Below are 24187 nucleotides of genomic sequence, written 5' to 3'. Positions count from 1 at the left end.
GTACTATTTGGTTTAAAACTACTGTAGGAGATTTTAGAGACCAGTGTCTGTAACTTTGTTGTTTTTTCTTTTCAGATCAGAGCACATGAAGGTCAACTCACACACCGCTGACATGGTAAACTCTGATTTACACTCTTCTGACTTTTCATTCATCATCTGACCAGTCATGTGACCACATTTATGGTTTTCTGTACAGGAAGTGGAGCAGCTGCTTCAGTGTGTGTGTGATGCAGACTCAGTCCAACAGGTAGAGCAATACGGTTCGGCTTTGGTTCAACGTCTGCTCGCAGCACGTCAACGGCGAAAAGAAATCACCGCCGAGGAAATGAAGGCTGTGATGATGGAGAGAGACGTCTGTGTGGCCAAAGTGAGTCATTACACCTTACTGTCTGTGTGTCTGTCTGTGTGTCTGTTCTTGTTTGTTCTCACCTGTCTGTCTGTTTACCTGGGATTCTCCAACTTCCTGTTCAACATCAGTGTTTTCACTGACAAGGCCACTTCTAAGTCGCTTATTTAATCCTGTTTGTGCGGAGCTCAAAGCTACTGGGGGGGTGGGGTGGGGGCGGGGCTACAGCAGCCCCTGAAGCCCAAACCTCAAATATTTGCAGTTCAAATGTGAACATGAATATTTAGAACAGTGAGAAAACAAAGCGGTGAAGAGACAAATATGAGTCTGAGAGTGGAGATGTTTACACACCTGGGAGAGTACACACACACACACACACACACACACACACACACACATACACACACACATACACATATACTTACACATATGCGCACCAAAGTCCATAGAGAAAATCAGAGATTTTTAACCTGTGGGAACAGAGAAGCTGCTTAACTTTTGCTGCCTTACAAGATAAATCTAGACTCTAGTCACAAAATAACACAATTATACTCCACAGTGGATCAACCCTGTATTTTTGCTCTGATAAAAAAATCACTGATATTCAAAGGAGACCTTAGTGTCAAGGTTTTTGTGTTAAGGTTTTTGTAAACTTTCACACCCCTTTAAAATGTGCACTATTCTTAAAATTAAATTGTACTCCTTTTTAAAAATAAATATAAAATCACACTAATTCAATTTATGATTTTGTGAGAATTTTATCTTTTATTTTTATAGTAAATAAATGTACTATAAAAACAATCCAAACACATAATTCATAAATGTGCACCAAACATCAAATCAGTGATTCTAATCCAAGTGGATTACAGATTATTACAATCAAGCACACAGCTGTAGATTTTAATCGAAGTCTCTCTTACATCTCAGTCTGATCTGTGATCATCAGGTTTTGACCTGAATTTTTCTCATAAGTTTTCATTAAATTATCTACATTTAAAGAAGTGAATGTGCGAAGATGGTACAAATCCAGACTCGTGTGATTATGATCCAAAGTCCAGATTTTATTAGGAGGAAAACCTGCAGAGTGCTGGATTTATTACCCACAACTCACCTGGATTCATATCCTGCTCTCTGTGGAAGGAAGGGGGAGCAAGGGCTAAATAGAAATGAGAAAAATTCTGAGTGATGGGAGGACGTCATCTGAGCGTGCTCGGCTCTGAAATCCCGCCCCCTCCCAGTAGGACGATGAGATCTCCGGTTTCTCCGGCAACAAACACACAGTAGTTTGTAACCATAGCAATGACAGTTTGGGAAGAGGGTCCTTCACAAATTTGACTACAACTGCACTAAGGAAGTGTAGTTGTACATGCAGTACTGTAGTGCATGTATACGTATATTACTACGTGTGGGAGTAAATTGTCATTTAGAGAAGTAACTTTGTTGTAGAGCAAAGTTGTACCTGTAGAAATGTACAAGTATTTGAACTTTTACCTGAGATATGTTGATGTTTAGTAGAACAGAATTTTGGTTGTACTAATAGAAGTGTCAACACGCTTGTTAAGAAGATGCTAATTGGTATTTGCTGGAGTAACGGTGGATTTTTTTGGAGTAGATTTGTACTTACAGAACAGTAGTTGTACAAGAAGGAGTAAAGTTGTACATGTAGGATTGTTATTGTACACTAAGGTGCAGAATTATTCTTGTAGGCTCGTGGTTGCACATGGTGGAGTAGAATTCTACTTGTAGGACTGTAATAGTACATGGTGGAGCAGAGTTCATGGTCCATGGTTAAGAGTGCAGTTTAACTTGTAGTAAAGAAGTTGTACTTGTAGGATTAAACTTGTGTGGGCTTTGTTCCACATTAACCTCCTGAACTGCTACACGTATGTATTGTCTGAGGTCCCACCCCCCTTGTTGTTACCCCAACATGAGCACCATTCCTTTCTCTGTGAGCTCCCGCCCTGGTGTGTTAACGCCATCCTTAGCGGTAACACTTTAATCCCGCCCCTACAAGTTAACACCGCCCTCCACAGCAACACTTTAATCCCACCCATGCTCACCACTGCACTGCGCTGAAATTTGTTTCAAATCCTCGGCAGAGAAGAAGAAGAAGAAGAAGAGTGAGCTCTCCACTCTGAGGATCCTCCCCCTTTCCCTCCACTGCTCCTCATCTCTCAGGGATTATCTCCTGCTGCAGCCAGGACTTCTGGGAAATATTAGAAAACAGAGGGAGGGGTCTCTCCCCACAGTCTGTGCTGCTGCTCCCTTTTATTGAGCTAATATCAAGTTATTACAGCTAAAAGTGGATAGAGGTTCAACTCCCACAGGGAGCTGCATATCCACGAAAATATATAAAACGAGACAAATTTACAAATACTATATTTGAATGAAGTTTGTCCAAATAAAGTTTTTTTTTATCATTTACAAACAAGTTTATTAAAGTTTGTTATTGTCTTTACTTGTTGTTGATCTGTGCCTGCTGTAATGGATCAATAATTGATAACTGTATTGGTGTTTTAGTTTAAACGTCTGGAACACGAGCTGATTCAGGAGAGAGAGGAGAGAACGAGCAAGGTAAATAAACACACACACACACACACACAAATCAATCCACATGAGACCTCACTGACATCTTCACTGTCTTCACTGACACATGCATTCACAACAGACACCTTCTCTGCCCTAACTGACCTGTTCACTGACACTGACCTCACTCTGACTCCAACACTGACATCTTCTGCGTTGTCTTCATCCACCCATCCATTTTCATCTGCTAATCCGTTACCGGGTCGCGGGGGCAGCAGTCGCCACCCAAATCACACTGCCCCGTACCAACCCCCCTGAACCTTCCTGCAGGTGGTGAGTCCACTGGAAGGTACCAACCACCCTGACCAGGATTCGATCTGACCCAGGAGGTGAACCCTGGGGTTCCACACCAGTTACAGAGACGTTGCCTCTGGGCCAAAGCACCACCCTTGTCCTCATCACTTCATCATTCACATCTTCATTGACAACTTTTTTTAGTTTAGTCAGTTTTTAGAAACTAAAATAATTTCCCTAAAATATAATTAGCTTTTGTTTTAATCCATTGCCTTGTCTGACTCCCCCTAGCCAGGCCCTCCTCCCCTTGTTTCCTCTTCCACCACCTAACCTTCACTCCTAACGTAAAAGGTCACTGTCACAGTGGCGCCGCTCTGCTGGCTCATCAGCTCATTTGATTAATAAGTGGGCATCTCTTTTGAAGCATGTCCTCCGGCCCGGCTGGAGAAGACACATATTTACCCTGCAGGTTTGGTTCCTCTTTGATGTGTCACTTCAAACTCAGAAACGCTCATTAGCATACAGGACGAGAAGGAGAACAAGGAGGAGGATGAGGAGGTCAAAGTCCGCTCTGTCATCCCTGCAGGAGTCCACCTCCTCTGTGAAAGGCTCCAATTTCCATCAGTCTGTAGGTTAAAAATCTGCAGTACTGACAGGACAGTGATGGACAGTAACGTAACCCCTGGATAGACGCCATCTGCTGGACCTTTATGTTTCTGAACACAGTGTATGGCTGTAACAACTGATGTTTGTTGACTCTTAAAATTGAAAATGAATCCTTTATTCGCATTTCTGTGATCATCATTAATATGGTCATGTGATCATTTTTCATTTGTACACACGTAACATGCTGAAACGCACATATTTTGAAAACAAACTCAACACACATTAGTCAAAAGTCTGATGAAGAACTTTCCTGCTCTTGAAAACCTTTGTCTCCAATAGGAGGAGCTGCTGAGACATCATAGAGACAAAGACATGAATGACAGGTGGCAGCTGGAGGCGGAGCTAGAGTCACTTAGAGCCAATAACAGGTGAGAAAGTTTTCACATCTCAACTTTTCTTTGCAGTGTGCTGTAGCTTTCAACCCACTTCTAACAAGATGCTAACTGGCTTCTAACAGGAAGTGGCAGGACGTTCTAATTTGTTGTCAGTTTGTGACGTGTTACTGTCTAAAACCTAATTACTCAGGTAATTAAACATTCAATTAAGCAAGCTGACCAACTGGACAGGTTACTATATTTAGCAGTATATCTGTGCCACCATTATCCAGCTGACAATCCTAAGAAACTTCCTTTGTTTTTTTTTCAGCTCTCAGGATGTCACCGTGGCTCCGCCCTCGTCTCTGGACAACAGTAGTTCACTGGAGGCCGCGCCCCTATTGGTGCAACTACAGCAGCTCTCGAAGGATAAGGAGCTTGTGGAGGTGGAGCTCAAGCGCTGTCAGGAGGCAGAACAAGAAGCCACGGAAAGAGTCCGCAGGTGGGTGAAAGTTGGCAGGTGTGTGGCCAGTTTGTAGCTCCACCAACTCTCAGGTCACGTGATACTGAAACGCCATTAAATGGCTATAAATAACAAAAGGCTAAATGTGAAGTTTGATGACATTTTGCGAGGCAGGTCTTCATCTCCCTTCACATTGCTCCTTGGTCCTCCTCATTGCTCCTCACTGCTTCATTAAAAGAAACTTGTGGCTTTTTTAGACAAGTTGTAGGATAGATTGTGTTGTATTTACCGACTGGATAGGCATATAGAACAAAAGATGATTGTTATTCAGCCCGCATGCTGAGAATGATGCGTTTACTGACTGGTTAAGCGCGTGGGACTAAAGATGATTGGTATTCAGCCAGCGTGCTGAGAGTGGGGAAGAATTAATCCTTGGACGCCGCTCTGACTTCTTCTGCTGTGTCGCCTGAAGATGAAAGGATGAGACCGGTGATGAAACGGCTTAACTCGTCCGTCTGCGGCCCACGTTGTCCTCCCAGAATCAAACCCGCGGCTTTCTGCTATAATTTGGCTGCCAGCGGGGGGCGACGTCTGTGAAGAGCAGCAAGAGGAATGTTTGCTCTATGGTAGAAGTAAAGGCGGGGTTGATCAGAATCTGCTGCTTATTACAGAAGTTTGATTTAAGTTGGAGACAAAAGGAGCAAGGGAAGAGGAGTCGGGGTTGAGTTTTACTCGTTCTTCAGTTTAGATGCATCACTTCCTGTCTGATGTCACAACCTGTGACACCGACATGACATTGGTGCATCTGATAATCAATAGATCAGAAACCTTATTTAAATAACAATGGTCACTGGCTGTGGTATCTCTCGCCACTGATGACATCATCCCCTCTCCTTCTCAGGTTGGAGCGTCTGGTGGACGTTCTGAGGAAGAAAGTGGGGACAGGAAGTGTCCGAGCCATGATCTGATCCAAACTTTTGAATCATTAATTAAGAATAAGTAGAATTTAATTGCTTTTATTTGTATCTGGTGTTTTAATTGTTGTGGAATGTTTGACCAATCAGTGAGCTGCTGGGGTGTGATCTCACATGTGATCACAAATGGTTTTTTAATCAGTTTGTCAAATGATAATCAGTGAAATAAAATAATCCAAACAATCAGTAACTTTTCCCGCTCCTTTTACTCCTTTTCTTCCTTCTTTTGCCAACTGCTCCTTCCTCCTTCTTATTCTTCTCTGTTGTCCTCTTTGCTTCTTTTCCTCTTTCCTTGGCTCCTTCTTTCCCACCCTCCCTCCTTCATCTCACCACTTCTTCTCTGGCTTGGCCTTTCCTTTCCTACTCCTTCCAGTTCCTCTGGCCTTCCGTACTTAGTGCTCCTCTCTAGTTCTCCTCCTGTCTGCATCTCCTCTTCTTCTACCCATCTCATTCTTCTTCCTGTTGCTCCCTCTGATTCTCCCTTATTTTCTTACCATCCTTCTCTTCCCTCCATGCCTCTCCTTTCCTTTTTTGCCACCCTCTCTCTGCCCCTGACTCTTTCACTCCTCTCCTCTGCTACTTTTTTTCTTGACTTCATCTTTTTTCTCTGGGCTCCTCTGTCTTCCTCTGTGCCTTTCCATCTCCTCCTCTTCTTCTCCTCGTCCTCATCCGGCCCTGTTTCACTCTCAGTGCAGCTCTGTTCCATTTAATCTCCTTCTACCGGTTTCCTTCTCTTAGACAAACTTTTCTTCTTGTTCTTTAAAAACTTCAAATTAAAATTTTACTTTTACATCTTTGAACATTTTGGAGAAAATTAAACAAGATTTTTTAGGATGTCAGGATGAAACATGGGGTGAAACTCAAGGAAGACGTCAGCCTTTATAAAAAGAAAATCAGATGAAACTTTTTTTAGACTTCCTGTTTATTTTCTGTTTCTCGCTCCTGTTGTTGATGTCGTGTTTGATCGTTCATTTATTGACTGGTTGACATTGTTCTTGTCTGTGGACTGAAAAGAATCGGAGTGATCACAATAATAACCATGAAATCTGCCAATTACCCCCACAACCACCCCCTCAGTCACCTCCTCCTTCTCCTCCTCCAAACTCCGGGACCACCAGCTCAGCCTCATCACCTCTTCACAAAGATCTAATAAACTTCCTCACATCATTTTGATGGAGCAGCTGCTCTCTCTCTCTCTCTCACTTTCTCTCTTTCTCTCTCTCTCTCTCTTCTTTTTCAACCTATCTCTCTCTTTCTCTCTTCTTTGATCGCCCTGCCTCTCATTCTTCTCCCTCTCTCTCTCTGAGGGGATTTCTTTGCTCTTTTCATTGGCTCTGAACAATCATGTTATTGGAGATAATTAATTCCAATCCCCATCAAAAGGCCTGAGTGGCCCTGGGGCCCCTGATCATGGCAGGAATGAAAGGCTCGTTGAAGAAAGAGGCCGAGGCCGCTGCATTGTGTCCGACATTTCCCTCCATAAGGCGCGAGGTGCTTCAGTGAAACGATGCCGTGCACGTTCCCACTCCGGCTGTGGGGAACATATGGCTTGTATTAGTGCAGCAGACTGGGTGGCATTATAGTTTACTGCGAAATGTTCCTTTAATTCACGTTATCAGCTACTGCTAAAATAACTGCACATGGTAAAACTGCGGTCAGTGTGTGGTGTAGTGGTCAAATCTAAGGACGTGGCACAGAACGTTCCGTTGGGTTACTCGTCTTAGGTTCCATCTGTAGGTCATGTGCTACATCACCTCCTCCTCTCTCTTATACCTTTCCTATCTACCCATGATCTTGTAAAATAATAAATCAAAACATATATAAATACATATAATATTTTCTATGTCATGTCAATGACTCATTTCTATCAGAAACCCATGTTAAACCCAGTACGCTCTCCTACCGACCCACGTCCAGGGAAAGCCCACTGAGGCCTTCAGTAGTTCCTGCTTTATTTAACTGTTGTTGTGAAGACAAACTAAAATATGACAGTTTAGCCAAACATGAAAATCAAAAAGGGGACAAAGACATTAGAGTGGTCTGTCTTTCCTCGTGTGTACCACTGAAAATATGCTGTAAAACTTTCATCACTGATGTCAGATTACTGTGATGTGACACAGTCTTCAGTGTCTAAAAATGACAGACGGAAATAACAGAGAATCGTGAAAAAACTAAAAACAAGATGGTTCATGCAGTGATGATATAAAAAAAAAAGTCTTTAAAAACAAAGAAGAAGGAATGTGTGAAAGGTCAAGTGTAAAGATTGTATTTAAAGTCTCCCGTTTTTGTAGAATTAGTTTTTAATTTTGATAATAATATCATATGATGCGATTTGATTGTGATTGTTTTTATAAATCCTTGTAAAAATGCCTTTTTATTTAAATATTTGTAGACATGTTTTTAGAATATATTTTCACATTAATTTATATTATATAATATAAAGTATACATTTATCATAAAAAAGATGTTAAGATAAAATCCATTATTATTATCATTATTTTTATCATTATTATTATTATTGTGTCGCGGCTCTGAAAGGTTAAACCCGCAGGTTTAACCGTGTTTCTCTTTTGTGCGTGTGTGTTTGGTTAAATCTTAAAGGTCACGGCAGTAAAAGAAGCAGCTGATCCGTTCAGTCAGCGGTGACCACACACACACACACACACACACACGCTCACGCTCACGCTCGTGTTTACTAGCAATGAACATATAATATGTTCGTTGACGTCAGCGGTGCATATACAGAACCAGAAATGCTGAGTCAATTTCGAGGGAAATGTTAAAGAGAGAACAAATATAAAACGCCGTCAAATTCTTGCCATTTGAAATGGCCGTAAACTTAAATATAGCAATTATCTTATCGGTTAGAGATAATTAGATCTGTTATTATTATGATCTTCACAATTATTATAATTGTTATTACTGATAATGTTCATCCTATGTGTTAAATGTTTTTATTAATTCCACATTTTCTTCGGTTCTGCAGCTTGAACGTCCCACCGACGCTCGGCTGCGCTCGTCTGTTTTCGGCTCCATCTGTTAGTGACTAATTAGCGAACAGAATATTTTTTTAAAACGGGAAAAATATGAGGAGAATAAACAAATGTAAACGGATAAACCGGGAAAATAATAATATTATACAACGTTATCAATTTCACCACGAGAAAACAATATTTTCCTGTAGCATCCTTAAAACAATAAAACAACTGAAAAAATAAAAAATATGACGTCATTAAACATATATATATATATATCACAGGAAACGAAATCACCAACAATAAAAATAATATAATGTAGAAATCAGAGTAAATATTTTATTTTTAAATAAATTTTATATGATAATTAAGATAATAAACACAAGTCAATCATCAATTGCTGTGTTTTTGTTTTATTTAAAAATGACAGAATAATTTAAAAACATGCATCAGAGTCAAAAACCAACGAGAAGCACGAGGACAAGGGGCATTCATTCATTCTTCCTTTCTTGCTTTCCTCCTTTTTCTCTCCTTCAGACTGGGAGTTTGTGAGCAGTTTGTTCAGGAGAGAACAGAGAGAATGAAAATAAGATGAAATAACACAGAAGGAGAACAAGTGCAAAAAGAAGAGCAAAAAGAAGGGAGAAAGAGAAGAAGAGCCCCCACTTCATTCATGCACATGATGATAGTTAATAATAATCAATAATCAGTGATTTAAATACAGATTGGATCAGAGCGTGGTTTCTCCTTTTACCCACAGAGTGAGAGTCACAAACAAAGATCCTGTCCAAGCAGGAAATGTTTGTTTTTTATTGTTATATTATGACATGGCTAAAATCAAAGTGTCACAGCAACAGGGTCTTGGATGGATTATTGACCAGTGAACCAGTTGGATGGAGTTGTTGATAACTGATCATTGAATCAAAGAGAGGGGCGGGGCCAACTGTGTGGGTTCAGAAAACTGACCCTTCAATCCACATAATCTGCTCTCTCACGCCCCCTGTGCCTGTGAGTGTGAGACACCCATTGATCTTATCATGTCTGACCAATGTGGTGTTCATTAATATGTTCTAAATGATCACGTTCTGACTGAAGATTGATGTTCATTTGATCAGGAACAAGTCACTGACGGTGTGTAGAAGGAGAAACTGTCAACAGATCCTGGTCCTGGTACAATTATAGGCCCAGGTTCCAGCTCTGCTGGTCAGGACCTGAGAGACCAGCAGTGTAATCACAGTCCCACACAACGTCCATGCAGAGTCACCTCAGGACCGTGGAGCAGTGGCAGACCCTAAGACGTGTTGAGAAGTGGTCTGGGATAAACCCCCTGGTAGTATGTCGCCTCCAGAGGCTCCATGCTCCTGGCTCCGAAGCCTGGCGCCGTGCCGGTGCCGTAGGAAGAGTACTGCAGCGCCTCGTACGCCTTCAGGTCCAGTTTGTGCTGCTGCTCTGACGACGACATCAAGTTATTGATGGAGAACGGGTGGTTGAAGGCGTAGTGGGCGTCGCCTTTGATGTGCAGCTGGGCCTCATGAGCCATGGTGTGAGGAGGCAACGACAGGGAGGACAGGAGCTGAGACCCCGGGACCTTCAGGTCTGACCCCCCTCGCAGGTCCAGACTGGGAGGCGAGGCCGTCTGACTGGAGGAGGGAAGAGAGGAGTCACCTGTTGGAGATGCTCCTCCCCCACTGCTACCTCCTACCTCCTTCCTTCCTTCCGATTTGGCTGAAATTTTCCTATCACACTTGAACCTCTTCTGGCGCCGCAAATAGCAGCCGTTCTCAAACATGTTTCCAGAGTCCGGGTGTAGGGTCCAGAAGGAGCCTTTCCCTGGTTTGTCTGGAGAGCGAGAAACCTTGACGAAGCAGTCGTTGAAGGAGAGTGAGTGGCGAATGGAGTTCTGCCACCGCTGCTGGTTCTGCCTGTAGTAAGGGAACAGGTCCATGATCCACTGGTAGATCTCACTCAGAGTTAGCATCTTACTAGGTGCCTGCTGGATTGCCATAGTGATCAGGGAGATGTAGGAATATGGAGGCTTGGCGTGTGGGTAACTCCGCCTGAAAGCCTTGTTCTCCCGCGGGCGGTTCAGTCCACCACTGCCATATCCCATCCCAGAACTCATGGTGGGACTCATGCTTCCATATGGATTTAGGCCCATTGTGGTCTGCTGCGAGCCCATACCAGATGGACTTAGGGTCCCGCCCATGGAGGTCACTCCTCCACCCAGACTTGACATGGCTGTCTGAGCTGAATTGCACATCCCACCTACGGGGGCAGGACTCAAGGCGGTTCCACTGTACGACATGTTAAAAGACCCCGACGTAGTCCCACTGCTGGACATGTAGCCCGGCATGGAGCCCATACCGAGGCCAGTGGCCATCCCAGCTCCAGGCATTGGAGAGTACACCTGCAAGAGTCCAGAGCCAGAGACAAAAACTGAGTAAAACTAAGCAGCAGAGAACAACGTGAGTCGTCAGAGGAGAGCAGAGGCTGCTCAGACTGAACCAGGTGAACCAACAACAAGTCAAACACGAACCACAGAACAGAGATACTGTTAGAACAAGAGCAGAACATGTGGCTGTGACTAAGGAGAACTTGTCAGTAAACTTTCACAATTGGCCACAAACGTGGACCATGGTCAGGGTTGGTGTTAACGTAACCTCTCCATCATGTTGATAATGTTGGTTCTCTGTTACAAAAAATAATTTCAATTATTTTTTATTCAGCTTTTAAGGTTTTCTGGTAAATAACATCAGAACTCCATCATTAACATCAGTACAAACACAAACAGACAGAAGTTACTTCAGTCAACATTTAGTCAAAGTTGGTGCAAAAAGCAACACATGTTTAAAGGCAGAAGAACTGCATAGAACAATTAAAGTTAGCTGAGCCTGTTGGCTGCACACAGCTCTGCAGGGGGCGCAGTGATAAGACAGGGCCTTCTAATACTTACAGTGAGACAATTCAAATACAACAATTTACTGCCTCACCTCAGTACAAACGAGTGACAAAGTCTGCATGTCATGTTTTTTTTTTTAATTAATTAATTTAGTTCTTGTATTTTTTATCTTTATTGCAAACTTTATTTTTAACAATCTAACTGCTGTTCTAAACTAATGAAACAAATGTAGAAATAATAATATTAAGTATTGTTGTTGTTGTTGTTGTTGTGTGTACGTTTTAGGTAAAGTATAGTTGATACTAAAAACGAAGAAAAAGAAGAACGACGAGGAAGATAATAAAGAGCATCATAATAATTTATTATTACCCATAATCCCCTTTGTCAGCTGCGTTAAAATGGAGTAGATTATACCTGACAGCAGGCACACTTATAATATACATATTATATATTATACATTTATTGTTCAAAAGTCTTGTCTGTCTTTGTCTGTTTTCCTGTTACCGCTGGTTAAAAATAAAATGAAATAATAATAATAAAATAAAAAAACTACTTAAATGCCTCAACGATGAGCTCGTTACACGGCTCACAGGGACGTTGAGGAAAACAATAAACAAAACAGTTAAATACGTCGAAACCCTTTTTAAAAATATAGTCAATATAGTTAATTTAATTTTTAAAAACGAAGCACACATTTATAAAGTGATTCTTCTAAAAACGGATAAATTGATGTATCGACGAATGTGTATGAGGTCAACGTTAAACTGAGATGATATTAACGTTAATGTGAAGCAGGAAGTGTTTTACAAACATTATCAAAAACATAATCAAATCCCACACTGAGCATCTGTTTTTACATTTGAATTTTATAATTTAAAAACACCTCAGATATTGTGCAAACTTACTAATACTTAAAAAAATAACAATGTCGTATTCGTATCTATTTCGTATTTTATTTATTATATATATTACACGTCTCTAAGAAACACCTCACATTTATTTGAGTTTTTAATTCTCAACATTACTAAATACAGTTTGTTACTTTTTCTGTCACACAAACAATAGTTTATACAAATTAAATATTTTTAGATGTATTTGATATAAAACTGTGAGATTTGTTGAAACGTGATCACTATCTATAATTATTTTATAAAAATCAAATTTTTGTTGAAGCTGTTGCTGATATTTTCACATCGAAACTGAACAGACAATATACCATTTATTTTTTTAAATATTTATTTCTACTTAAATGTATTTGTGTCTTTTGTCTGCTGTGGTCTTTTCTTTTCTTTTCTTTTTTTTCTGTATTCAATCTTTAACTTTCTTCTTTATATTTATTAACATACAGCAGTTATTATATTCCTGTCAGGTCCGATCTGAACCTGACGCCTTAAATGTTCTGTTTTCATTATGTAATGCAATGATTTATCAGTTGTTTTGTTTTGGGGTTTTTTTTTTACCGCGAAACAATTTTGTGAGTTGATGAATCTCAAATCAATGTTCGTTAATCTTAAAAATTCAAATGAAGCCGTGAACGACTTCAGATCAAAGAAGTCCGTGTTTATTACCGGGTCATTCAACACTTATGACACAGTTTAAACACTGTTTAATATCAGACAGTTTTGTTCAGATTTAAAACAATGCTTGGTCATGAGATGGTTTCTAATTTAATTTTTATTGGTTTGTTTTGGTTTTGATTTTTCTTACCGTCGGTTAATATATTTATTTATTTATTTAACTCCCTGTAATGTTTTTACTGATTTATGTTTATTGTGTCATTTATACGTGTTTGTTTATTTAAACGCTACATTACTTTTTCTCGCCTTCTTCGACTCACAGATTGATTCACGTTTTTACTCCGTCGCAGCGCGTTTTCATTTTCACGCGCCGCCTTTCATGTTACTTCATATTTATATATTTTTTATATAAAATTTATTTTTTATATTAAATATTTCTATTAAATACGAAAATAAACATTTTTTGATCTCCAGTTTAACACAATTTAAATTCAATTTTTATATATATAATTGTTTTCTGCTCTGCCTTTTCTTCACCCTGTGTTGTTTTCTCCTCCACCTGCGTTCATTAACCGTGAACTCTGTCTAGTTCTGTGTCTGCTTCAGGTCCCTGTCCTGGTTCCGGTCGTGTCGGACTCACCTCTTCACTGTAGTAGCTGCTCCAGTCCGGAGCTTCGTGTCCTTCCATCTTCACTGCGCTCAGCATCACAACCCGGTCCTGCCGCTTCTGGTCCCGGTTCAGCTCCACCTGTCAGGGTCCTGGTCCGGGTGGAACAAACCCGAGCTGAAGTGAGTCGAGATGACCCGAGCAGATGTGACACCGACAGAGGAGGAGCGGAAAATCACGGAACTACAGAGGAGGAAGATGAAGAGGAGGAGGAGGAGGTGATGGTGTGACCCGCCGACTGATGTGATCCTCCTCCTCCAGCTGTAGGTCCAGCCCCAGATCCAGATCCTCTCCTTCTTTCTCCCCCCTCCTCCCTTCTCCTTCACCTGCTCCTCCTCGTCACCCACAACTTTTAAAACTATTGACGAGTTAAAATGTCTCGATGAAGGAGAATATCATTTTGTTAAAATCTGATTTTCAAAATCCCTCCATCTTCTTTAGTTTTCTAGCATTTTAATTTGAAGTTTTGACCCATTTGTGAAAATGATTAGTTCTAAAATTCTAAAACTTAATAAACGTCACAATTCCTTAACCTTTTTTTAAAATTCCGTTTAATTTGCATATTTTTTGTTTCGCTTTTTAAAAAATAACCAAAAAAAAAAAACATGTAAATTTGTAATTAATGTTTCATTTTTATTATAAACTGGTCAGAAATAATAACATGTTTCCAGACTGAGTCTGATCTGCTCATTTTCACACTGGATTAACTGATGATCCGCAGGATTAAAGGGCTCTTCCAAAAAAAAAAAAAAAAAAAAACAACTGCCAGGTCACAAAGAAAGGAGACAGACACCCCCTAGCGGTCAATATAGAGAAGGAAACATTTTGTCTGTCTTCTGTGATAATTTCACATGTATTATTATCCTATTTATTTAAACACAAATAGCAGTAAAGGCCCTTAGCGTTGACGTGGGATAGCGGTTTACACTGCTGCCCCACAGTCAGACTGTCACCTGTTCTTTAGCCACACCTCGTCTGTCACAAAGGTCGTTTAAGACTGGCCGAAGCTCCTGGTCTGGTTCAGAGTTAATGTCAAGCTCTGTTTTTAATTCAGTTTCAGGTTTGGATTGGCTTCAGCATTTAGTTCAGTTCGTGATGTGAATCGGGTTTGAGATGAAATTCAGGATTAGATCATACTAAGGTTTGTGTTTGTCATGTTAGGGTATGGATCCAGGCGCTACGTACTGATTCCTATCCACAAGAGGGCAGCATATACATTTGGACAGAGGTTTATGTGGCCTGGTACAAGGTGATTTGGGTCAGAATCTAGTCCGGGTGCAGAATCAGGTTAGGAGTGGTTGTCAGTTTAAGTCTGAGGTTCCGTGTCGGGTTCAGGCTGAGGCTGAGGCTGTAAATCTGCATCTGTCTGACTAAAAGCCTCTCACTGATAATTATGATGTTTTTGCAGAGACTGACTCAACTGTCACCTCATCATCATGAAATCACATCGCAGACAGACAGACTGACTCCAGCTGACAGGAAGTGAGGTCATGACCTGAACCTTATTGTTCTCCGCCTACGCTTGTTCCTGCAGGTAAAGACTCCTTTCAGTCACAAAACGAAAATACTGTATATGTTGTGTTCAGGTCTCCTCACAGTCTCAGAGACAACCTGAGGTCAAGTGCCCTCTGGAGGTCAGAGTTGGTATGACCTAACGTGTTTGTGTGTTAGTGTTTAGTTTATGTAATGGTTTTAGATTAAACTGCACAAATGAATGAAAGTCTCTGCGGAGCTGTTGTACAAACGTGTGTGTGAGGAGTTGAAGAGTTCAAGAACATACAGTGATGTCACTATGACTCTAATAACTGGGCCTCTCTCTCTCTCTCTCTCTCTCTCTCCCTCTCCCTAACACACACACTTCCTCTGCTGTCAATCAAAGATGAGTTTACCTGAAGGTTAAAAGAGTCATTCTGGCATAACCTCAGTGTTATGATTCACTACCAGTGTGTGTGTGTGTGTGTGTGTGTGGTCTTAAATAACAGATACTTAAAAACAAAGAGTCATTATAGCATTGCTCAGCGGGAGGGGCAAAGTCATTTCCTCTTTGTATTCAAAAGGAAATGCCCTCAACAAACACTAAATGATCATTTCCTGGACAACAGTATCAGGCTGCCTTTACTGAGCATCACAGCTGTCCCCAAACCAACACGCTGACTGGTCAGGTCGACTGGGTACACGTAGTACGTGACCAATAACAACGCTTTTATTTTGATCAAATGAAACAGATTCTTTATTAGATTGCATTTCAAACCAGCACAAGCTAATCTGCACCACTGATCGTACAGAAGAAACGGGCGCAGCAGCCTCTGGGCCTCAGTGAATCCTCACTGGGACTTTGTAGAACAACGGCATGTTTTTAAATCTAAATAGACAAGAAAGTGCAGATACTGTATATAGGACGTATCATTGAACATTGTGTGGGATTGACAGGTGGGTGTTTTGACGACAACCTTTCCTGTATTGCAGATGTTCTTTATGGTGAGGTTTTCAGACTAAATCTAACATTTTTTTTCTTGGCATAATCATTTTTTTTAAAAAGATAGCTTTATTTTATTCAGACAACCAGAGCCAGTCTGAAGTAACTTCCTTAGAACAAAAATGAACAACTTAATTTGAAAAAACAAAACAAAACAAAAAACAAACTTCTTTGACCAGTGACAATTTCTCCAGTTTATAAAAGTCTATTTTCATTGTCCATCTCCTTCTTTTCTTTTTTTCTTTGACATTAAATAACACTTCACAATCACCACCACAGCCACCACCAGGACAACCAGCGCCCCCACAGCAATCAGCACTGGGACCCAGATCCCTGACAGAGCCCCGCCCTCTGTAACCATGTCCATGCACTCTGTGGAGCCCTCCTCGTGGTGCTTCCCGTTCTTGTCATAGCAGACACAGCGGTATGAACCCCTGGTGTTCAGACAAGTGTGTCTGCAGGGGGCGCCGCTGCACTCGTCAACATCTTTGCAAACTCCAGAGATGTCTTTGTGAAATCCTATGCTGCATGGTTTGCAGAGGGTGGTGAAGTTAGCAGGAGTGTCACTCAGGAGATGCCAGGTCGCAGGACGGCCTTGGCACTGGAGCTTCACCTGGACCGTGGACCAGCACTCCACCAGCATACGGCTGCTGTTATTAGGGTCTGGACTGAGGGAGCGGGACCCAGGGATGATGGGGTTCTGACAGTCATTGGACCATATACCAGGTCTGAGGCCAGAACTGGGTTTAGAACCTGGTCCTAAATTGGATTCAACATTAGCTTCCACGTGGGTTCCTAACTCTGGTTTACCAATTGGATATTCAGGTTCAGGGGTACTGTATCTAGGTGGTTCTGGTGTCTCTGGTTCTTGTTTAGGTGCTTCTGGTTCATGGTGCTCAGTTGGAGCAGGTATTAGTACAACTGGATCAAGTTTATGTTGTCCTGGTGCTGTTGGTTCTGGTTGATCAGGATGATGTGGTTGTGGTGCAGCTGGTTTATATTCAGGTGAATCAGGTTGATGTGGCAAAGATACAGGTCCTGGGTTGGGTGGATCAGGTTTAGAGTTGTCACGTTCTTTTAGTTTGCAGATAAAGGGATAGACCGATGCGTTCTTACAGGTGACTGCAACCAAACCCCACTTGGGGGCAGCAGAACCATCCAGCTGCACCTGTAGGGTACCACAACGAGCCGCGGTGCAAGTTTCCACCGGTTCCTTGGTCCAGCGGTTCACCTCAGAGTCCGTGCTGCCATCTTCTGTCCAGTGGAACCCTCTCAGAGGCAGCGAGGAAATAACACAGGTTTCTTTAGCTTTCTTCAGTCCAATCCAGAAGGTGGCTTTACCCTGAGGCCTCGACCCCTCAGAGATGAGTCGTAGGATCTCGGTGACCTCCTGCATGGTGGCGAGGGTGGTTAGGACGCCAGGGGAACACAGTGCTGCTGCCTGCTCAAAGTTGACGTTGTTGTTGTGGAAGGTGTAGGTTGGCAGTGATGCCTTCACGCAATGTTTCCCAGAAAAGATGATAAAAATTAAGTAAATGACCCAAGACGCCATTTTTCCTGACTCCTCCCCCATTATCGATGCTGTCCCTGTTGACACAGAGGAGACAAATGGACTAAGAACATAATAGAAACAGAGAATGTTGTGAGGAACAGCTCTTTGTTTCACAGGTGGAATCCTTGAGGTAGACAATTCATATCAGTACGATTTTGATTATTGATCAAAACTGTTTAATCATTGGTGATAAAACAAAAGTAATTATTAAAAATATGTAACTAATTCATAGAATGTAATTATTGTTTTAAACATTAAGCTATTGTATTACTACTATGATTACAATTAAGAATTTTCTCACAAAGTGTGTGCTTTAAATGCCAAAATGGTCATTTTTCTAATATCAAAAGGGAATAATAATAATAATTGTTATTTTTATAATAAAGAAGACAAAAAATCAGCATAAGAATCCCCAAGCCCACCAAAGGATATGTTAAAACCCATAAATATGTATACTGCAATTTGTTTCATAATGTGCATCTAGGTGTAAAATTGTTTTTTGGAATGTCAAAGTAACTAAAATACTATATAATTACTTTGGGACATCATTTTTAAATATAATATATCCAAACACCTCACTATGATGGTTCCTGCTCTAAAATTCTTGTCTCCTGGGTCTCTAGATTCTTTTTGCTAAAAATGTCAAAACACATTTTTAAATGGCAAAAATCAACAAAAAATGAAACTGTTTATACCACAAATTGGGCTCAAACCAACCACTGGAGGCAGCAGTGGATCAACTGTGTGGACTTTCTACAGCTGAGGGTTGTAGTTAATACCTTTTTTACTGTTGTAAAAGGGTGTGGAACTAACAGGCAACCAGCATATATAAATGTATATACTTGTATTTATAGATTTTAAAGACTGAAGATGTTGAGGACGTTTTATTTCATCGTTCAGCTGAGTGTTTTTTTAATCGGCCGAACACATTTCTATGTCTGGAACCCTCTTTGACATTCACTCAGGTCAAACTTTGTATCTCAGACAAAACGTTGCTCACAAGAGCTGACTATTAAACTGAACAGACACCACAGGAATACAAGAACAGAAAGTTCTTACCTTGAGTTTGATTCCTTCACTTCTCCGTCCTGCCAATGCTCTTATGACTTTTTTCTCTGCTCTGACACACTGCTGAGTGTCAGACTTAGCCCTCACCCCTCAGATCCCCCCACCGTTCAGGACAGGAAGTGTGCTGTGTCTTGATAGGGCAAGCTCATTTCCTTCACACAATCAGTGCCTCTCTCAGGAAAGTGTGACATTAGACTTTTACCAAACCTGATTTGTAATTTTGATAATTTTTCAACTCAGGATTTGATTGACTTTTGATTGATTCCACACAGAGCAATAAGAATAAGATAATATGCTATTACAGTGAGGGCAAATGTAAGGTCATCAGTTACACAATAAAACAGAATAAATGTAGAAAGATTATATAACCAGGAAACACAGGTTTAAATTATGAAGTTTGGTTTCAACAAATTTAACATAATGCAGCAGGTGGAGTTTCTCTTGTCACACATGAACACATACACACATACATCTATACACACTATCTGAACAAACAAAAAAGGAGGGATTGTTGTTACAGCTTCCTGGAGGAAGTCAGTGAAGAATTGCAGGAATCGGAAGGTCAAGGAGGGCGGAGCATAGAGAAAGTAAACCACCATATATTACTGCTAATACTGTATATTATGGGCAATGAATTTTTCTACCAGCATTTTTACACTGTATCAGTTAAAACCAAAATCCTTTTTTTTCAATTTTTTGAAAATGTTCTCATTGATTAGAAACATGTGCATAAGATAACATCTAAAAATAATTTTGCCAAAAAATGTCATCATCATTTTTCAACACGGAAATTGGACTACTGTTGGTCAGAGTCAGAGCCAGAGACAGAGAAGAAGAGGAGGGCGTTTGGTTAGGAGAAAAAGAGAAAAGATGAAGAATACAAGTGTTAGTCTGAAGTTTGGAACTTTGAATGTAGGTACAATGACAGGGAAAAGCAGAGAAATAGCTGATGTGATGGAGAGAAGAAGAGTAGATATTTTGTGTGTGCAGGAGACCAGGTGGAAGGGCAGTAAGGCTAGAAACATTGGAGGAGGCTACAAACTGTTTTATCATGGTTCAGATGGGAAGAGAAATGGAGTAGGGGTGATCCTAAAGGAAGAATATGTAAGAAATGTGGTAGAGGTGAAAAGAGAGTCAGACAGGTTGATGTGTGTGAAGGTAGAAGTAGAAGGAGAGATGATTAATGTTGTTAGTGGTTATGCCCCACAGGTGGGCTGTGAGTTGGAAGAAAAGGAGAAGTTCTGGAAGGAGCTAGATTGGATGGTAGAGAGTATCCCCAGGAGAGAGAGAGTGGTGATTGGAGCAGACCTAAATGGTCATGTAGGGGAAGGGAACAGAGGAGATGAGGAAGTGATAGGCAGGTTTGGTGTTAGGGAGAGAAACGTAGAAGGACAGGCAGTGGTAGATTTTGCAAAGAGAATGGAAATGGCTGTGGTAAACACATATTTCCAAAAGAAAGAGGAACATAGGGTGACTTACAAGAGTGGAGGCAGGTCCACACAGATAGATTATATTCTATGTAGAAGATGTAATCTGAGGGAGATTAGAGACTGTAAGGTGGTGGCAGGTGAGAGTGTAGCCAAACAACATCGGATGGTAGTGTGTAAAATGACGATGGAGGTGACAAAAAGGAAGAGAGTGAAGACAGAGCAGAAGATCAAGTGGTGGAAACTAAGGAAAGAGACATGTTGTGAAGACTTCAGGAAGGAAGTAAGGGCAGTTCTGGGTAGTGTTGAGATATTCCCAGATGATTGGGAGACTACAGCTGCAGTGATGAGGGAGACAGGTAGGAAGGTGCTAGGTATGTCCTCTGGGCAGAGAAAGGAGGACAAAGAGACCTGGTGGTGGAATGAGGAGATCCAGGAGAGTGTGCAGAGAAAGAGATTAGCGAAGAAGAGATGGGACAGTGACAGAACAGAAGAGAACAGACTGGAGTACAAAGAGAGGACAAGGGAGGTGAAGAGGGAAGTGGCCAAGGCCAAACAAAAGGCATATGAGGAGTTGTATGAGAGTTTGGAAACAAAGGAAGGAGAAAAGGAGTTGTATAGATTGGCGAGACAGAGAAATCAAGCTGGGAAGGATGTGCAGCAGGTGAGGTTGATTAAGGACAGAGAGGGGAATGTGATCACAAGTGAGGAAAGTGTGCTGAGAAGATGGAAGGAATACTTTGAGGAGTTGTTAAATGAGGAAAATGAAAGGGAAAGTAGAAACGAGGAGCCAGAGACTAGTAGGAAGAAGGTAGATCAGGTTAGAAAGGATGAAGTTAGAAAAGCCCTGAAGAGGATGAAGAGTGGAAAGTCAGTTGGTCCTGATGACATACCAGTGGAAGTATGGAAGTGTTTAGGAGAAGTGGCAGTAAATTTCCTGACTGGTTTGTTTAACAGAATTTTAGAGACTGGCAAGATGCCTGATGAGTGGAGAAAAAGTGTTCTGGTGCCAATTCATAAGAAGGGTGATGCACAGAGTTGTAACAACTACAGAGGGATAAAGTTGATGAGCCATACAATGAAGATTTAGGAAAGAGTAGTTGAAGCTAGGTTGAGGCAGGAAGTGGAGATTTGTGAACAACAGTATGGTTTCATGCCTAGGAAGAGTACCACAGATGCAATATTTGCCTTGAGGATGTTGATGGAGAAGTACAGGGAAGGTCAGAAGGAGCTGCATTGTGTATTTGTAGATCTAGAAAAGGCATATGACAAAGTGCCAAGGGAGGAATTGTGGTTTTGTATGAGGAAGTCAGGAGTGGCAGAGAAGTATGTTAGTTTGGTGCAGGACATGTATGAGAATAGTACAACAGTAGTGAGGTGCGCTGTTGGGAGGACAGAAGACTTCAAAGTGGAGGTGGGACTACATCAAGGATCGGCCCTGAGCCCCTTCTTGTTTGCTGTGGTGATGGACAGATTGACAGATGAGGTCAGACAGGAGTCCCCATGGACTATGATGTTTGCAGATGACATTGTGATCTGTAGTGAGAGTAGGCAGCAGCTAGAAGAGAACCTAGAGAGGTGGAGGTTTGCACTAGAAAGAAGAGGAATGAAGGTCAGTCGCAGCAAGACAGAGTACATGTGTGTAAACGAAAGGCAGAACAGTGAAATAGTGAGGCTACAAGGAGCAGAGGTGGTGAAGGTGCAGGAGTTTAGGTACTTAGGATCAACTGTTCAGAGCAGCGGAGACTGTGGAAGAGAGGTGAAGAATAGAGTACAGGCAGGATGGAACAGCTGGAGCAAAGTGTCAGGAGTGATCTGTGACAGAAGAGTGTCAGCTAAGGTGAAGGGAAAGGTTTACAGGACAGTGGTGAGACCAGCCATGATGTATGGTTTAGAGACAGTAGCAATAGGCAGAAGACAGGAGGAGGAGCTGGAGGTGGCAGAGTTAAAGATGCTAAGATTCTCTTTAGGAGTGACAAGAATGGACAGGGTCAGGAATGAGGTCATTAGAGGGACAACACAGACAGGAAGGTTTGGAGAAAAAGCTAGAGAAGCCAGATTGAGATGGTTTGGACATGTGCAGAGGAGGGACAGTGGATACATTGGTAGAAGAATGTTAGAGATGGAGCTACCAGGTAGGAGAAAGAGAGGAAGGTCAAAGAGGAGATATATGGATGCAGTGAGGGAGGACATGCAGATAGTTGGAGTCAGAGTAGAAGATACAGAGAACAGGGAGAGATGGAAATCAATGATCTGCTGTGGCAACCCCTGAAAAAAAAGGGACAAAGCCGAAAGAAAAAGAAGATAATTTTTCAACACCGAACCAGAAATGACATGCTAAATTTGTGAAAACAAAATTCAAAATACTCTGTAATTTTATAAGAAACAAGCAGAAAAGACATTTTTTTAAAAAAATTGCCAAAAAAAATCTCAAAAAAGGCTCTGATTTGATGAGAAACATGCAGAAAGACACATTTTTAAAAAGAACTATGCTAAAATTTTTTATCATCTTTTCAACAATGTCAATTTTTCAACATATGACCAATAATTATGGTTTTGGTGAAAAGTTGAAAAAAACATTTTTAGAGTTTTTTATTAATTGCTGAGTTTTGATAATAAACATGGAGAAAAGACAAAATTTAAAAACAAATTAGTGTTTCGCAAAAAAAGTTTTCTAAATACATTTTCAAAATGCTATAATTTGATAAGAAACATGCAGAAAAGATAACATTTTGAAATGTCTTTTCAAAAATGCTCATGAAAATTATGCAAAAACAAAATGACAAAATATTCCAAAAAGCAAATTTCTAAAATATTTTTCAAAATGTTCTAATTTCAAGAGTTTTTTCAAAAGAATTTTTAATTTTTTTTCAAAACTTTTCATGAACATTTTTCAACTTTTTACACGACATACAAAATTGGGATTTTGCTGAAAAAAAATCAAAATTTCTTTGTTTTTGACCAAAAATTACATGAAAAACTGACATTTTGACAAAAAGGTTTTAAACAGAACAATTTCTAAAAATGTACTCTATGTGCACTAATGTTATGAAAAAACTGCAGGCAAAGATACAATTTTGAAAAATAATTTTACAAAGCTTTTCATCAAAATGTCTTAGTTTTTGACCAAAAATGACATGAAAAACTGACATTTTGACAAAAAGTTTTAAACAGAAAAAATTGTAAAAATGTTCTTTGCGTGCCTTAATTTTATAAGAAACATGCAAGCAAAGATACAATTCTGAAAAAAATTACAAACATTTTCATCAAAATTTCTTAGTTTTTGACCAAAAATGACATGAAAAACTGACATTTAAAGAAAAAGTTTTTAACAGAAAATTTTGTAAAAATGTTGTTTTATAACATAAGACCAACTGAAGACCAACTGAAGACCAACTGAAGACCAACTGAAGACCAACTGAAGACAGTCGACTAAATTTCGACTAAATGTCGACTAAGGCAACTAATTTTCTAAGAAACATGCAGGCAAAAATACAATTCTGAAAAAAAAATTACAAACATTTTCAAGTGAAGACCAACGATTCTGAAACTGAAGACAGTCGACTAAATTTCGACTAAATGTCGACTTAGGGTCTACCAAGTGAAGACCAACTGAAGAACAACTGAAGACAGTGGATTAAATTTCGAACAAATTTCGACTAAGGGTCTACCAAGTGAAGACCAACTTAAGACCAACTCAAAACAGTCGACTAAATTTCGACTAAATGTCGACTTAGGGTCTATCAAGTGAAGATCAACTGAAGACCAATTGAAGACAGTCGACTAAATTCGACTAAATTTCAACTAAGGGTCTTCCAAATAAAGACCAACTGGAGAAAAATTGAAGATAGTCGACTAAATTTCGACTAAATGTCGAATAGCGGTCAACAAAGTGAAGACCAACTGAAGGCAGTCTACTAAATCTCGGCTAAATGTCGACTAAATGTCGACTTGGAAGACCCTTGGTCGACATTTAGTCGAAATTTAGTCGAATGTTTTCTGTTGGTCTTCAGTTGGTCTTCA

At 40.6% G+C, this 24187-nt stretch overlaps 3 protein-coding genes across 5 annotated transcripts in view; 1 reads left to right on the top strand and 2 right to left on the bottom strand.

Annotated features, from left to right (window-relative positions):
• mipol1 (mirror-image polydactyly 1) overlaps positions 1–5769 on the top strand; it is a 16841-nt gene extending 11072 nt beyond the window's left edge. For all 3 annotated transcript variants that reach the window (XM_008315008.3, XM_008315017.3, XM_008314998.3), the window contains exons 10-15: positions 76–115; positions 197–367; positions 2867–2920; positions 4112–4200; positions 4478–4648; positions 5511–5769. In XM_008315008.3, the coding sequence (XP_008313230.1) occupies positions 76–115; positions 197–367; positions 2867–2920; positions 4112–4200; positions 4478–4648; positions 5511–5577 (592 nt within the window). In that variant the 3' untranslated portion in view covers positions 5578–5769. The remainder of the gene's footprint in view (positions 1–75; positions 116–196; positions 368–2866; positions 2921–4111; positions 4201–4477; positions 4649–5510) is intronic.
• Positions 5770–7679: 1910 nt separating this feature from the next.
• foxa1 (forkhead box A1) lies at positions 7680–13737 on the bottom strand. Its single transcript, XM_008314964.3, has 2 exons — positions 13615–13737; positions 7680–10965 (listed from the first exon to the last, which is right to left on the bottom strand). The coding sequence occupies exons 1-2, from the start codon at positions 13678–13680 to the stop codon at positions 9850–9852; spliced, it is 1182 nt and encodes a 393-aa protein (XP_008313186.1). The 5' UTR covers positions 13681–13737; the 3' UTR covers positions 7680–9849.
• Positions 13738–16145: 2408 nt separating this feature from the next.
• clec14a (C-type lectin domain containing 14A) lies at positions 16146–19432 on the bottom strand. Its single transcript, XM_008315291.3, has 2 exons — positions 18729–19432; positions 16146–17704 (listed from the first exon to the last, which is right to left on the bottom strand). Exon 2 carries the CDS (start codon positions 17688–17690, stop codon positions 16329–16331), a length of 1362 nt encoding a protein of 453 aa, XP_008313513.2. The 5' UTR covers positions 17691–17704; positions 18729–19432; the 3' UTR covers positions 16146–16328.
• Between the last annotated feature and the right edge of the window lie 4755 nt (positions 19433–24187).

This window comes from Cynoglossus semilaevis, chromosome 1, assembly GCF_000523025.1.
Source record: "Cynoglossus semilaevis isolate Cse_v1.0 chromosome 1, Cse_v1.0, whole genome shotgun sequence".
NCBI lineage: Eukaryota > Metazoa > Chordata > Actinopteri > Pleuronectiformes > Cynoglossidae > Cynoglossus > Cynoglossus semilaevis.
The sequence above is the reverse complement of the archived record's forward strand: the minus strand, read 5'-3'. Positions and strand labels throughout refer to the sequence as shown.

Coding starts and splice junctions, on each gene's coding strand:
- clec14a (XM_008315291.3), bottom strand. CDS start 17,690: ATGGGGGAGGAGTCAGGAAAAATGGCGTCTTGGGTCATTTACTTAATT.
- foxa1 (XM_008314964.3), bottom strand. CDS start 13,680: ATGCTGAGCGCAGTGAAGATGGAAGGACACGAAGCTCCGGACTGGAGC. Junction 10,966..13,614: donor GCAGCTACTACAGTGAAGAG/GTGAGTCCGACA, acceptor GGACTCTTGCAG/GTGTACTCTCCAATGCCTGG.